General features: G+C 37.8%; 1 protein-coding gene across 19 annotated transcripts in view; it reads right to left on the bottom strand.

Moving 5' to 3' along the window:
• Positions 1 to 17,013, bottom strand: part of GRID1 (glutamate ionotropic receptor delta type subunit 1) — a 533,233-nt gene that overhangs the window by 78,251 nt on the left and 437,969 nt on the right. For all 19 annotated transcript variants that reach the window (XM_068197195.1, XM_068197192.1, XM_068197185.1 and 16 more), the window contains 2 exons: positions 11,964 to 12,125; positions 10,632 to 10,751 (listed from right to left, as the gene is read on the bottom strand). In XM_068197195.1, the coding sequence (XP_068053296.1) occupies positions 10,632 to 10,751; positions 11,964 to 12,125 (282 nt within the window). The remainder of the gene's footprint in view (positions 1 to 10,631; positions 10,752 to 11,963; positions 12,126 to 17,013) is intronic.

Raw genomic sequence — 17,013 nt, forward strand, 5'->3', positions numbered from 1 at the left:
AGAAAATTTCTTTCCTGAAAATATCAGGATCCAGCTCTGGGATCCCCAGCTTAGAACAATTATGTGAAACTGCTGCTGCAAGTCCTGAGGAGGCCAAGAAGATGTTCAGAGGGCTGGAGCGCCTCTGCTAGGAAGACAGGCAGAGGGAGCTAAGGTTATCCAGCCTGGACAAGAGAAGACTCCAGGGAGGCCTTATAGCACCTTCCACTACTCAAAGGTGGCAACAAGACAGCTGAAGAGGGACTGTTTACCCTCATGGAGTGACTGCTCAAAGAGGAACAGTCCCTTCCAATCCAAGCTATTCTGTGTTTTGCCTGCAGTGCCCTTGTTAAGTCATAACTCTATCTTGTGAACCTGAAAAATCATAATAAATTATGCTAAAAAACCTAATGTAATTATAATAATTGTTCTAAAGCCAAAACTAGTTACTACCGTATAATTTTGATTACTTCTGAAAAATGCCCTTCTAGTGCAAACTGAGCTCCTTTCCTTATGAAATCTCACCAAAAAAGAAAATAATAAAATAAAAAAGGCTAAAAAAGGCCAGCCAATCCATACTTCCCATTTGTTTTTCTCTATTGGCTACAATAAATGACTGTTTTGCACTACAGCTTGGGAGTGGAAGAAATAGAAAAGGAGCATGGTATGTGGATAATTAGAAGATTAAACAGAAGTCACCATGGATAAAGGATTATGATGGTGTTAAGGCCTGTCTGACACAGTAGAATTGATAATAAAGTCTTGTAATATCACCCAAAGGAAAAATATAAGAAGCACATTACATAAAGAACGAAAACATGTACAAACATTTCTCCCTTTCTTCTTCTGAGATTTAATACTAGGCATTTTACATTTTCTTCCTTACTTTTCTAATAAGTCAAACCATAGTTAGCTATAGATCTTTGAGCAATTCATCTGTCATTCAAAATAGAAACAGGAAATAAATACAGATTTGGAGAATTGATAGAATCCATTTAATCTCTCAGTTCAATTCTGACAATATGTTGAGTTCTATTTAAAAGTTGTGACTGGGCAGCAGAGGAAGGCACCAGTCTTTCAGAGCTGGACTGCACACAGAGTCACCCTGGATTTCTTGGCAAAATGGGGGACATTGTGGCTTCCCTCCTGAACAGAGAGAAGTTAATGGGGCACAGGTCCATCAGCTGGGTCTGAAACTGGGGGATGAATGAGAAGAAGAGAAGGAAACCCAGAGAACAAGCCTCTGACATAAGAAACTCTTCGTGAGATCCCGACAAGACTAGACATTTTGTTTTAATTAAGAAAGGAACTGAAATGTGCGGTTATAAGAGCCACACTAGAGTAGCAGAGTCTGTGGGCTGTACCCTAGATTCAGATTCGTTTTTTCATTTGAAGCCAGCTCAGCCAGCAAATCTGTGTTTTTCGCTTCACTGGTTACTGTGTTCCTACTTGTGTTCAAAAAAAGAAGAAAGCCCTGAACACTGAATGGTCTTTCAGTGAGTCTGTCGAGGAACAGTCCTCCACTGAACACTCAGAAACCAATCAGAGTTAATGAAAAATAACAACAAAACCTCAGTGCACTCCCCTCATGCTCATAAAGGAAATGTTTTGCGTTATCTTTTGCCCTCTATCGCCCTAGAAAGAAAACCCAAAAGCCATGGAGTGATAACACTTGTTTCTGTAGTGCAATCACCTTGTAGTATTACTGAGAAAGTTTGGAAAGCCTATCACATGAAATACTTCACTCCCTATTATTTTTAAATTTAGGAGAAAAGAAAGAAAAAAGCAGACACAGCTTCAGATTCTGTTCCAGAAGCTTTCTCTGCAAGTTTGAGCTGTGAGCAGCACTGTTGGCTATACCTACCCTGAAAGTCACACCTTACACCTGATCCAGAGAAATATTCATCCCCATCTTGGCACACACCCTGGAGAAGTCCCAACACTGAATGTTCTCCAAACTCAGATTACGACAGCATTCTCCTGTCAGAATGGCAAAACAGCAGTAGCAGATTTCTGAACATACAACCACATGGTTTACATATTACACAATAGTTATACATTTAATTACCTGGACATCTCTCAGTATAACAAAACCACAGCCTCCAGGTGCTACTGAAATGAAAATAGCTACAGTGGCCTTGTAGTTTGATGTTGAACAGCATCTTGAGAGCATGAGCTCAGTTTAGATTCAATACAGCTCAGACAGCAAACTTGCAAAGCAAACTTGTGCTTTACTCTATCTTATGGCAGAATAAATTGCACATAAAGCTTTAAGAAAATTATAGATGATGCCAGAACTACTCAAACTGAAATGTTCTCATACAATTAAATATCACCCACGCTCCTAGTTGCTAAATATTAGCTTTTTTTTTTTTTTTTTATACTTGTCTAGGACTATTTTCTGGTAAGGTTCCAGGAACGATAAGCATCAGTACCTTTAGTCACCTCCCTAGCCAACCACAGTATTTGGAAAGCTTTAGACTGCTTTGCAAAAGTACACCTGGTTTTGAATTTTACTAACCTCATGCATATTTAGATAACAATCCTTACTTAAAAACAACTCAGACAAATGCTCAATAACTGGTATCAGCCAGATACCATCCCTAGATTTTGCTATGTCACCTACTTTAAAACATTCCCACTTCTCTCAGAGCATTGTAAAAAATATTACCAATGCAGACAACTTGAAAAATGTAAGACTTTACAATGAACAGTGCGGGGAGATGTTGTGGTCAACCTGCTGAAACCAGCAATTCCCTCGACAGGCTGGTGGAATCACCAGTCCCTTAGCCACCTACCACGAAATGTCACTGCCACTTTCACCCCTGACACAGTATCCCAGAACACAGGGCATCCGGGAGAAAGAATCTGACTTCCCTTTTTCTATTTTCCCAAAGTCCTGTGGTGGTGGGAGAAAGGGCAGGACCAGAAGACAGCACAAGAATTTCAGACACAGTGAGAGCAAGTGCAAGTGTGTCCTAAGTAAAGCACATCCTTTTGGGACCTTTTGGTGGTACTCCAGCTGAGAGGAATTTACTGCCATAGGTAAGCAAGCTCTCTTTCTTTTCATTCTGCTCATACTCAGGGAAACTGATCTTGGCAAGTAAATTAAAAGCAAATAACTTGTGTCAGATTTAACTATTTTTATGCAGTTTCTTTTCTTAAAAGAAAACCTTTATCTACCTACCTGCTTTGGTCAATACTGACCAGCAGGATATTTCCCTAACTCCTTCACTGTAACAGAGAATCCCCGGATTATTTGTTGTTTTTCCTTTACTCCTCATTTCATCTGCTTTCCAACAAAGCCCTATATTCTCAAGATCTTCAGGCCTCATCAGTAAAGTCAGTTTGAGTCTGCAATTTACCTTTTCATAGGAAAGATACTGTAGTGAGTTAAGTAGATAATTGTGCATCATACACATCAACATATTAAAAATATTGACATACTATGGCATGTTCAGAAAGAATATTCCATTTAAATTGTTATGTAAGCCTATCTTGATTCCAGTAAAATGTTTTTCAAAACCAAGTTTTACTACGTGTCGTCTGTGTACTTTACCCAAATACATAAACCCATCCACTCCCACTGCAAGACATATTGTGGTACTGGACCAGGCATATTTTGGAATTCTTTCCTCAACACAGACTGACACTGAATATAGATTGTACCTATTTTAAAGTAAGACTCAGTGTTTCCTGTGTAGTTTGGAAACAGGAAGTCTTCAATTTAAAGGCAGTTCTGTAAGGAACTGGAACAGCAGCAGGCAATCTCTGCCAAATACTGTAATCGCAGTGAATTAGCCAATGAAGACAAAGAAGTTTAATTAGAACTCCGATGCCCTTTTGAAAGTATCTTTCTATAAAGGTAAATTCAGGAATTAAGATTATTCTTTTTTAAAGCATAATGAAATTAAGGAACCAGGTCAAAGCAAGCCAGATAGTTCGTGCCACTTGGCGACACAGAAGCTCTTCAAGTCCCACATTTGGGCTGATCACAAAGAAATCTTGCCATTAAACCTGTCTTTTGAAAACCTGTATGAGAAAGTAGTTACTCATATATAGTAATGCAATCTGGCATGAAATGGCAGAAATAAAAATACAAATAGAAGGGGAAATTTAGATAACTTCTATTTATGTTGTTTATTTTAATAAGCCTAAAGAGAAACCATAAAGTCCTTTCATTTTTCTTAACTATGATGGAAGCATGACCAAACAGATTAACTACCTATATTTAAAGATCCACTTTTGGACATATTGAATATATCAGAGCAATATACACAGGCAGGCACCAGAGTTACCCTGGATTTTAATATTACTGCTGAAATTAATTACTTCGTAAATTATGCTTGGCCTACATATATTTGCAGTTTATCATATGACACAAGGCAGCAACAATTAGAAGAATTAAAAACATTTTTCAAATACTGCAGAGAAGACACTGTGCATGGTCTCCCTCAATATACAGTCCTTGCAACTGTCCCTGACACTGAGATCATGCTGTAAATGAAGGAATGTTAGATCTCCTTATTTTACATCCTTATAGAAGCTAAGATGACATCTATTCCATCTGACAGCTAAGATAACAGTATTTCAGCATTATTATTATTATTATCAATATTATTGCTTTGTTTCAAAGCAGTTTTGCTAAACATTATACTAAAAAAAGTTTTTCTGACATTTAACAGAAAGTTCTGGAATAGGTGTGAATTTTAAACAACAATCATGGATCAAAGATATTTCTCAGGGAAGAAAATTAAAAAAGACAGATTATTTCTCATTTCTGCAGTAGTGAGCTTATTGTTTTTGTTCAAGATTGATACTGTGAAAAAGAAAAATTGTAAATAATCTCCATTTTTGGATTTCCAAAAAGGTAAAAATAATTTGTGTAGTTTTTCTTCAAAGACTTCTTTTCTTTTTATTTGTTAAGCTCAGTAAATCCTGACCTGTTGCTGTGTGGAAATACATAGTGTTTTTTCATAGTGTCTATATTTTAGCACAGATTCTTCATCAGCTGAGGTACAGAAAGGGGCTTTTCTTGTCATCCCACTCTGAATACCTCCCTAGGATTCATCAATAAATTACAGGAGCTTTGGTGAAAACTCCATAATTAAAGATGCAACTGTTTTTACAAGACTGATTTTAGCACTCCTATTATCCCAATTTTATGCACTACTGCATATGTGTGGAAAATGGAGAATGTTATACCCATGATTCATTATAACCTGGTAGGTATGATATAATATATGCGACTTTGAAATTCTAAACATACAGACATGGCTGTAGAAACATCTGCAGCACCCTAATTGTCCTGGCCCCACACTTACCTCAAGTATGGCTGCTTTTTAAAATCTACCCTCGAGCTTCACACTGTGAAAATGTCATATCAACAGTCTTCCAAAGGGGAAGACCAGCATGATCTTATGTTTGGAGAAATTCCAACTCAAATTTGCAAGACATCCCTTTTGCTCGGTGTTGACACTGGCACAATTTGCAAATAGAAGTAACAGTTTATACACAAGCATAGGTCCCATTGGTAATGCTTTCCAAAAAACATAATTTAGAATTTAAAAAAGACTTTAAAATAACTATGTAGCACGTATGTGCAACAGAAAATACATTTTAAAAATTCCTTACCCACTCTTCAGTGAAATAATTCAGCTAGAATTTTACAGTGAATGCATACACAACATTAAGGATATTTAAATTAGGAAAAAAAAAAAAAAAGCCCAATTTGCAGAACTTGGGCAAGCAGTGACCCCATTTTATTTCAGAGAAAAAACAAACCAAAATGCTCAAGGTTATTATGTTTCTTCTTTAGTTTTCTTCTATTATTTAAAAATTGATCATAGCCATTTCCTGTATGTTAAGCTGTATTTTTCACCATGAATAATTCAACTTATGGAATATGCAAGGAATGCATTTACATATATGCACATGCACAGGAAACCAGAAATAAAAATTTAAGGGGTTGATTGTATTGAGTAAAATACTTCAGTTGTTTCTTCAGTTTGACACAATGTGGCTATAGGATGAATCACAATGCTCTTTTTCCAAATTATTGCACCACGACACTCAATCAACTCAAGCAGAAAGAGAAAGTTTAACCACATGTAAATATGTGAAAATTGCATTCTACCAAGAGGGAGAAGACTATTCACCCTTCCCTTTGCAAAGTAACAGAGGGATTTTAGTGATCAAAAGTAGCCACAAGTTCAGTCTTAACATTTCTGCTGAAAGATAGCTTGGCCAAACAATCAAACTAAAATACTGCACCCAAGTGTCTGTTTATGAAGTGCTCAAACAGGAGGCAGGAATCTGTTTTATAGCTATACCCAGGCAATTAAGTTATGTATTTTTCCTTGTAAGTAAAACTAATTCAACTATGGTAGGAACCACATAATTCTTTTGGTGTAAATATAACTTTTAGCAGCATATGATGGGATTTGGCAATATTCTTGTAGGTGAAAGCACTTGATACTGCAGATGTCTAAAAATACCATTTGTTTTTGCAATGAATAAGAAGCATAGGATTTGTCATCATGATAATAATGAGATTTTGTCTAAAAGTAACAATCCCAACTAAACCATGGTATCAGAATTCAAAAATGTGGTTTCAACAACTGTGAAACATATCACAAAAACTACTTACAGTGACTTCTGCAGTCTGCCTCAGAAGTGCTGTAGGAAACAACTGTAACTGTTTACAAAGCTGATGATACTTCAAGAAAATCTAATTTTTAAAAAAATAAAACATACCAACTGACAGAAATGAATAACAAATCATAAACATTATCATTTTGAACAGAATGCTTCTTATGAAATACAAAATGTGTGCAAACCATTAATTCTGCTTTCATAACAGCCAGCTTGGGAAAGAAATACAGATTGCTTTAGAAAAAATATGTTCCCTGTCGTAAAGTAAAGTGAATACTCACATCATTTCACACTTACAGAAGATCTTCCTGCCAAAGATGAAGATGAAGATTATCATAAAGCTCCTTACAGGCATCTTCTAACTTAGCCTAATCACATCCCTGCAAGGTGTGTTAGCTGTTATGGTGTTCTCTGCACACATGGTCACACGAGAATAAATAGGTTTACACCTCAAGAGCTCACAGTGATGTGGTGACTTGCTAGGAAAGCCACCTGGAGTTCCAGCTCCCGTAGTTCTGCCTTCACAGCTGGATTGTCCAGCTCTTATATTGTGTAGAAACTACCCAAGTGCAGGAACATAAGAAGTATGAAGCATCCCAGATGTTCTGAAAATTCCATCAAGGCTTTCATTAATAAGAGCTAATGATACACATAGTATCCAAGGAGTGAATTAATATAGTCCTGTCCTTCTTTCCCTTTCTATGACCATTGGACTGTGAAAGTAGGACATCAGCTTTATTTCACTTTTTCTTTTTTGATCTATTCTGTTCCCTTTTTAATTTACATCCCCTTATTTTTCTTTTTTTTTTTTTTAATATACAGATAGTCTGAAGGTGTTTATAGACTTTAGGAATGTAAATCATAGTGGTAATCATCAAGCAGTAGACATTTAAGCCTTTTCAGTTTCTCTAGCAGTCTTCAACTTTCAAATGCCCCAATGAGCCACCACACAGATCTCTATTTAAGCATGAATACAGGACACTTTCTAAACTTCCACATGTACACAGTGAATAGAAAGCAATTACCCCTATTCTTTTATGTTTAAACCAAAGAAATTAGAGCATTTTCTGAAGTTTCCCTTTCACTTAAGTATATCCAAAGGAAAAACAAATGGTAACAACACAAAATACAAAAAAGCCACTGCCTCTGTAAGCCTTCACCAAAACCACATGGTTTTAGACTTGAGTAAGAAAGGAGAAGACAAGGTGAGTTGTGGAATAAAAAAGCTACACTAAGCAATGAAAGATATATTTATATATTTAGGTGCAATCATGACTAAATCACAGCTAGCAGAGGAAAAATGGTCTGCAGAAAGACTAGATCTCAGGACAACAGGAGAGTCAAGATGCCTCTGCAAAATAGCTCTGATACTTCCTGCAGATTTGAGTTACTGACTTGGACATCCTCCCATGAATCTTTCTGGTGGAAATGATCCCCAAGAAACTTTGTGAGTGTTAAAAGTTCAATTTAAAGCTTTTGACTGGATTCCTTATAAGGCTCAACACTCAATATTACAGTCTTTTCCCTACCCTGTCACTGATCCTAAGTGCAAAGATTTCATGTAAGGTCTGGACAGGGATGAATAACTACAGATACTTTCCATACACAAATAAAGCCATGCAGAAAGAATCCTCAGTTTTCTACCCAAAGTACGTGCCTCCACAGCTAAACTTGACCAAAGGCTGAAACGGAAGCAGCTGACAATAAATCAGAGCTGGTCTCCCACCCAAGTAATATAAATAAGACAAGTATGACTTTCTGAGCCTTTAAAAGTACTTTTAAGCTGTAACATATTTCTGCTGCAATAATAAAAAGTCAGGCTGCCTAAATAATTGAACTCCAGTAGTTCCATGGTAATTTTGCTCTAAGAGGTATCATCTCTTACAAGTTCTTCTCCAAACCTCTGCAGCATATTGCTGACTTTTACTCTCTCTATATATATTTGACTGAAAGGATAATTTCCAGAACTTCATTTTAGCTCAGAGCAGTATTCCACAGCCATTAGCTTTTTACTCATTTAGAATCATCCTCCCTTTCAATTTTCGGGAACTCTATAGTGTTCTGAATTTAACACCCAAAGAGTTAAGCCTTCCTATATTAACCACCTAGCAGCACAACCTCAAAGTAGCACACTAGGGATCAAAAGTAATCAGTAGTATACCGGGTCAGCCATTTTAGTAATTTTCCCATTTAGTCATTTTACCTATTTCTTTGCCTTGTGGTCACTTTTGAGTGATATCTTAGTTATCTCCACCTCACACCTTTGGATTATGTGTCAATTTGGTAAGTGTGCTGCACATGCCAAAGTGAGAGCATTTGTATCTGTGGCGCCATATTTGAAATGCACATTAGAAAACACCTAGTAATGTATACTCACACACCCCAGTTTGCCTGTAAGGCTCAAACCTGTGCTCTGTGGTGTTTATGCCAGCTTTACTGGAAGGTAAATATTGAAGCATCAAGCAATTATGTGACTTAAGCAAAGCCACTTGGGAATTCTGTAAAGAAATGGGACCAAACTTAAATGCACCGTGGTATCCATGTGCTAGGGACAACACAGCAGTGACAGGACACTCAGGCTTTTCTGGACTGGCAGCGGGCAAACAGTGGGATAGTCCACAGCATCTCACATGGCACCAGATACTTCTGGTTTGCATACTTCTGCATAAAGTGAGGAGCATACTTCTGTCTGAGAACCAGGATTGATTCCTACACCTCCTAAACCAACTTTGTTTTGTTAAATAGGCAACACTTTTTCCAAAATTAAGACAACAATATTTTATAATTTACATAGTGTTTGAAACTTAAGACTTCCTCATTTTCAATCATCTAGAAATGAAAGTGGACTGAGAAATAGCCTTTTCTGGTCACCACAATATAAGAGCCAAACTGAAGTGTTCAGAGGCATATTTTTGGCAACAGAAAATTTTCAATTATATCTCCTGGAACTTTATACATTTCAAATACTTGTCTCCCTTCTGTTGAATTTCTAATAGATATTGTACAACTTTGGCTCCATGTCCAGAATCCTTGTGCCAAATTAGACTCTGAAGGAATCTCATGTTTAGCTGATAAAGATGATTATGTAAACAAAAATTGCTTGTTTTTCCACTCACACTTCTGTAATTCAGACAAGTAAAAGCAAATCACAGAAACCAATGGCCAAATAAAAAAAAGAAATCACATATGTTTTAATTATTTGTGAAATCCTCTTTGGTCAGCTCTGTTTAATTTAGGACCCATTGATCATACCATGGTAATGTCTGTATTTCAACCATCTGAGCAGTTTAGAAACTACTTACAGCATGGGTTCCAGTCAGAACCTCACTGTTCAACTGAGAGTTTCATATATTTTTGGAGCATCCCCTCTGCCTGAGCGTGTTCAAGGTAGACTTTGCAGAACATGACAATTTATGTCGATTATCCCATAGAACCACTTTAACTGACTTCTAATCCTTGGCAGTCCTTGTTCCAACAGCTACCATCAATAGGTCAGTCTTTACTTTTCATGACAGAGCTTTCATTTTGGAAATTATCTTCTCCAGAATTTTTTTATTTCTCTCAAATTGTTGCAGCAGCTACATTTAAAACATCCTAGTGTGTTTACGTAATTTATAAACTCAGCTATCTTCCTTAGTAAGACAAGTGCCAATTGTGTTGTATCTTCCATATTTCTATTATAGCAATCCTATCCTAATTAACAATAAAATACATAAGCTAAATTGTGCAGTCGTCACTATTATATTCACAGGATGCTTATGGCATTGCATCATTACTGCACATGAGAAATAACTTGCAGGATTCCTGCCTACCAATATAACACCGGTTTTCAAGATTGAAGTGTGTAATAAATTAGAAAATATTTCTCATAGAGTAAATGTCTTCTGCAGCATAGTACTAATTCATTCTTGAAGAATAACGCTTTCGCCTGTGAGGCAGGGTGTATATTATTTAGAGGAAAAGAAGAGAAAAGAGAGAAGGAAGCAGCATATCTTTACCCGCCGCACGTCTTTGCCGAATGTTTCACTGTAGCTGGTGCCCAGTATTTCAAATTGGACATAGGGGTTGGCTCCATCTTCTCTGAACTCCATAACACCAGTTAGCCCAGTTATATGGCCCTAAGGAAGTAAGTTTGAGAAATTTGAGAACAGAAGACATTTGCCTTCATAAACACTCCTCTGCAAAAAATGTGTGCCTAATATGCTTAAGTCATGTTTACAGTGAACTTAAATGTGGCATTTGCATGTGCTCAAACCCAGCACTAGACAAAAGACTTCAGTTTTTCCATTTTTTTTTCAGAAAATTGCTTTAGCACTAACACACCCAGTGTTTATGGCAATCAGGTCATTACTGTCCACAGAAACAGACTCCTAAGAAAAAGAGAAGGGCCTTAGCAGACTGTGAGACAGCCGCCCTCCCAGGGTAACTGAGGGCAGGGGGCTCAGCTCTCAGCTTGAGTACCAAGGCATAAACTCCCAGCCCAAAACAAAGGGGATGCCTGCTGTGCTCCCAAGAGAGTCATGAAAGAAAAACAAAACTGCAACTCTGTGAAACTATCAGAGAGTTTGATTCTGGCTTTGTAGCAAAGAAGCTTAAAGGGACACCAAAGTTAGAATTAATTTAGCAACAAAGGATGGCATCATTAGGACTTGTCAGAATGATCAAATGGCACCATTTTACTTGGGGAAGACTATTTCATCAATATATATTTGGTAACTGGGGGCTTCTGAACAATTGCAAAAGTTAGTATAGTAAAAAATTAGGGTTTTTTCTACTATTACTTGTGATCAAATAACTTTTGCAAAGCCACAGATCTGTCTATATTTAAGTATTTCAGCATGGGGCAAGAGAGCATAAATGTTAGCGACAGCCAAATCAGATCCTTTTGCTCTGCTCTGGGCTACAGTACACAAGTAGATCCTTACCAATGCTCAGCTAACTTACAAAGCTATCTGAGCTGCCGAAAATGGAAAATAAGTCTTAAACCTCATCACTGGTTTACCCTCCTGCCCCCTAAGCTCCTTAAGTTATCCTCTTGCAAAAGTGCATTAATCAATTCCCATGACTACTCCAGATCCTACTTCCTCCTCAGAAGGCAGCCACAAAAACAACAGAAGTAGAACACACTGGACCCACAATGCACTGTATGTAATTTATCATAAATCATTTGCTTGTTTAATAGCCTTAGATATTCCTTGGTCATTGTAGATCACTTGCTTGTAATACATCAAAGAAAAGTTAAATAGAAGTTAAAACCTTCTTCAAATGTTCAAGCAGACATGAAGCAACTCTTTCAATTGCTCACACAATGGTGGTTGGTTTTTTCTCACCTTCTTAATAGTCTCTAGCATGGATCTTCCTCCGTTCCAAGGTTTGGTGGATTTCCTCATGCAGTTCAGACTTGCCATGCTGTGCCATTTTCTGTCCTCCAGTTTTCTGTGGAAAGCATTGGCCAGCATGAGCACACTGTCATACAGGTACAGGTTGGAAACCTGCAAACAATAATAAGAATGAGCCTCTTTTTTTTATGTGAGCACCTTCCAAAGAAACTATAAAAACCATCAGAGAAAACAAAAGAAGGCATAAGTAAGAACTAAAAGCTGGGTATGTTTGACATGTTCAACAGTCAAAGCATTTGAGACAAATGCCTGTGCTCCTGGGTCCCTCTGTCCAAGGGATTCTGGCACACAGGCACTGCCTGAGCATTACTGCAATGCAGTGCTGTAAAGAGAGATCACACTCCACATATAAACTCAAACTACAGAGGGAGTACAGCTATCTATCAATGAAAGACAAGGATTGCTACTTTGTCAACCCTTTCAGCAAGGAGGGAAAGACAGGATGAAAATAAGTTCTTGGGGGTTTTATTCATTCAATCACCCAGTAATTTCTGGCACAGCAAAATCCAATACACACGCAACTCTTTCAAACAGAAGGAGGAGAAATTACAGTATTATTTTGGTCTTAGCATCTCTTTCCACCAAATATACATGAGACTGGTTATGTGCTACTTTCTCTGGAGCTACTGAATTTAGCCTCCTTATTCTTCAATTTACGTGAGAGATACAGAAATAAACAAATGATGACAAAGACTCCAGTAAGAACAGAACACCACACTAGTAATGCTGAGCTATGTATTTAATTTTTCAAACCAAAACATGTCTAGCAATACATGATTAGATCTTTGACAGGTAGTGGTATCCACCTCAAATAGTAAAACTTTAGTGGAGGACATTGGCTGACACAAGTGATTTTAAAAAATAATTAGATACTCTTCACCTGCTCCCAGAGTTCACATGCACTCTGCTTCAAACGTATGCACAGGGGTTAGATTTATTCTTTACTGAACTCAAATCTTCACTTTACATCATCGGCTAGATACAGCTTTTTCTGTTAATACAGCAGCAACAACAACACTAATACTAATAATATTTCTTCTAGCTGTAGGCTTTAATCATGATCATCATGAATTCGCCAGTTATCTCCTGGATTTTTCTAGTTCACCTTAGAAAGTAATGCCTAGACACCAGGAAAGGGTTGCAGGAAGTTAATTCAGCTGCATACTTCCTATAAATGTGACTCTCTAGGTGTCCCAATAGAAGTGTCACTCTATGAAAGTTTAAACATATTTTACTCTTGAATCACTGGCTGCAAGTAAACTTCTGATGTCTGTAAGATGCTAATCTTCAGAAACAAAATGTTTCATGTTCCATAATCTGGAGTTTGACGTAAATTGACAACCTAGACACTTTGAAATATCTTCTAGTATAAGTAAATCTGAATGAAAGATATATAAGCAAAAATTAATTTTGAAATAATCAAAATACAAAGAAAAAAGGATATTGCAAACATACACTTATTTAAGTGGCTAAGCATAAAAAGGGATCTCAGCATGAAAACAATACAAACCTATGAGATACTATCAGGGAGAATCTCTCTCATCTGGCATTGCCATCTTTTCTCCCTTCTTTTCTTTCCAGCCTTGCTGAACAAGCACTCCACATTGCCTTTATTTACTATTTTATCCAGTTAAATATTTTCTTTTTAGAACATTTCCAGAAGTAGTTATATGCCATACTTCCTCTGGTTTTAAGAAAAGTAATTAAAGAGTTAACAGGAGCCCCAGCAAGCAAGTTTCTTCTGCTCAATTGCATTTTTTCCCTATTCTGTAGATATTTCCAAACAACTTTCAAATAAAGCAACCAAGCGGATCCTTATTATTCAAGAGGGCACTTTTCTTCTGGGCTAAACAACTCTTCACAGAAAAAAAAATCCAAGCAAAGCTCAGATCCCACAAGATACACCACCCCAGACCACAGACCACAAAATCCACTTTCTTTGAAATAGGTTTTAAATACATAAGGAAAAATGCCATTTCTTATAAGCCTTCACGATCCTCTTTGCTCCCAACTGAATTTGTTTTTACACACTCACTTTTAACTGACAACTAATTGTCTGTTGCCTTGGAGCTCCCACAGATCAGAAATGCCTTGTGTTTTCTTCATTTGGCACTGTTCTTTTGCAGCTCTGGAAAACTGCAGCCTCATTCCCAAAAACAGTGCTTGGCTTGCTAGCAGAGAGATCTAAGGCAAAATATAAGATGCATTTGGGCACACTGTTTTCTGCTTTTCATGTGCTTGGAGAAGACACCACAGTTCTGCACATGTGACTGACAGAGCTTGGGAGAATTGCACTGAGGATCTCAGCCTGCACAGCCTTGCACCCAGCTCAAATTGCCTCCTGCTGCAGAGCAAAACAAAACAGCCCCGTGTTTACCAACCTAATCCTCACCATTCAGCTAGACTTTCAATGGACTTTGTATCACTCCTGTTTCATTAATTTCTTGTGAAACAATGCTATAAATTGAGAGATAGCAAGATGGGTCTGCACAAGAGGAATCTCCACTACATTTGTCCTTATTCTACATCTGGAGATCTGTACTAACGCAGAAGAAAATGTTGCAGAGAATATACCGGTATATTTTTTGCCATGGAAAGAATATTCTGCATGTTCTGTTGTATTATCCACTGGTATTTTGCCACTCTGGTTCTCTTCTGCTGAAAGCCTCATCCCAAACATGAGTAAATGCTGCTTTTTAATCAGCAAAATTCCTTCCATCATATAATCATACTCTATTTACTCCAGTAAAAATGATATGCATACATAACTACATTTTACTCATTACTCACTGAAGAGTCAATATCTATGGAAGAGTAAGTTGCATCTTACTCACACAATCAACACTTCTATTTTAGAACAGAAAATATGCAAGCTAGGAGAAAAACAGCATCAAAATTTCCACAACTAAAGCTGGATTTCTAATAGTAAGAAAAAAAAAAAAAGACACAAACATTCTGGCCTGATCTCTCAGTAAATTTAGGGCTATAATAATATTCTTTATTCCATTCAAATACATCAAAATCTCTGCATATGTCATAATCATATTTGCAACATGAGGTTGCTGTAACCTCCAGAATAGTGATGCTGTGAAAGGAAAAAGGATTCAGCAGACATGGCCTGTATGCCTTTTTTACTGCATCTGCACACATATTTTGATTTTCAGTGAACTGTCAAGTTCCCTATGAGTATGGACATGACCACTGAAAGGGAATTTTTGAGATACCCAAGGGTTCAGCTGTACTCTGATTCTACCAGTACTGTCAGAGGCATGAGAAAATAGTTAATTTTAAAAATTCATCTTCAGGTAGCATTCAGAATTGGTAGCAAAGCAAAAGGGAAGCGAAGCAAGGTAACATATTTGGCTAATTTGGGTTTTCAAAGCTCTGGAGCATTTTTTAATTCCACTATTTGGATATTCATAGGGGAATACAGGAAGAAAGGACATATCTTTCTGAAGCAATTTCCCTTAATAGAATAAAAATTCCTAGACTAGAACAAAGTACTTGATTTTGGTCATGTTTGGAGGAAGTGACAGTAATTTTTAGTTCTTCTTTCTCTCCATTGCTGACAGTGTCAGAGCTGGAGGTACTGAAATGGTTTTTGATCTATCTGCTATAAGAATGATGGTGACTGCTTCACCAATATGTTAAAGAATATACCCTGTACATGAATAATTTTAGGCATGTTCTGGTTTATCTTCTGGAAATTATTTCAGACTTTATGAAGCTCTTTTTTGCACTGAAGAAATAAATCCACCATACACTACTAGAGCACAGCAGAAATTTTCAAGAATGGAAATTATCACAGTATTAAATGTCATTTCATAGAAGTTTCTATGTGAATTTCATGAGATTTTCCAGAATGATTTTACTTTTAAAGTTATGTATGAAGAAAGCTCTTCGCTCCTTCAGAGGGACTAATCACAGATAAGTGCTCTTCTGAGAAGGTCAGCAAGCCACAAAGACTGACCCCAACTCCTGAGTGGCCAGCAGAGCCATGAGTCCATCCAGAGAATGCTGAAGAGATCAGCTGGAAGGAAAGCTGACACTGAGATGCCACTACTTCAAAAACTCATTCCCAAGCTGGGCATCTGTACCCTGTCGCTGCCAAAACTGCTCTGTGAGCGGCCACAGCAGTCAGCTCCAAGGATGAAACAGATGGAAGAGGAGTTCAGAGCAAGTGCAGCCTGCCAGAAACGCCTGCTGCCTGAGGAGAGAGATCATGGTGACTGCTATGCACACTCCAGCATGCCCTAAACCTGTGTGTCATCTTCCACAGTTCAAGTACTGCCCAGTGCAGTTGCACATCTGAGTCTCTAATGACAGAGTGCATCTTACCAGGAGCAGCAAAGACCTTGGACACTGCCAGGGATGGGGCATTCACCACTTGACTGGAGCACTTGCCAGTGAGGACTGAAGCAAATAAATCATTGAGTACCTCAGCCTCCTCCTTATCCTGAGTAACCAAGTCTCCCATTTCCATTCAGAGAGGGTTCATATTTTTGCTTATTTTCCTTTTATCACCAGCTGTATATATAGATTTTGGGTTTTCCCTTGACATTGATGGTCAGACTTAATTCTATCCGGGCTTTAGTTTTCCAAACCTGATCCCTGACTGCTCAGAAAATTTCTCTGTGTTTCTTACCAGCTTCCTGCCCCAGATTCCAGTCTCTGTAGACTGCCTTTTAGTGTTTTGAGTTTGTCCAGGAACTACTTGTTCATCCATGCAGACCTCCTGGCATTTCTGACTTCTCTTCCTTCTGGATGCTCCTCAGACCACTCCAGGCTCTATCACTGCAGCCCACATGGATCAACAGCAGCAGATCGTGGTCAGTGGGCTGTATGAGGCCTGGTAGGTTCTCAGTCAAACCCCTGGTACAATGTCATACCAGCAACCAGGTGCCTCCGCGTCTCTGAGAAGAAATTCACCTGCTGCTCTCACCTGCTGTCTTCTTAGTTGAGCTGGTTGCTACACAAGGAG

The sequence above is a fragment of the Anomalospiza imberbis genome, chromosome 8 (assembly GCF_031753505.1).
Source record: "Anomalospiza imberbis isolate Cuckoo-Finch-1a 21T00152 chromosome 8, ASM3175350v1, whole genome shotgun sequence".
Classification (NCBI taxonomy): Eukaryota; Metazoa; Chordata; class Aves; order Passeriformes; family Viduidae; genus Anomalospiza; species Anomalospiza imberbis.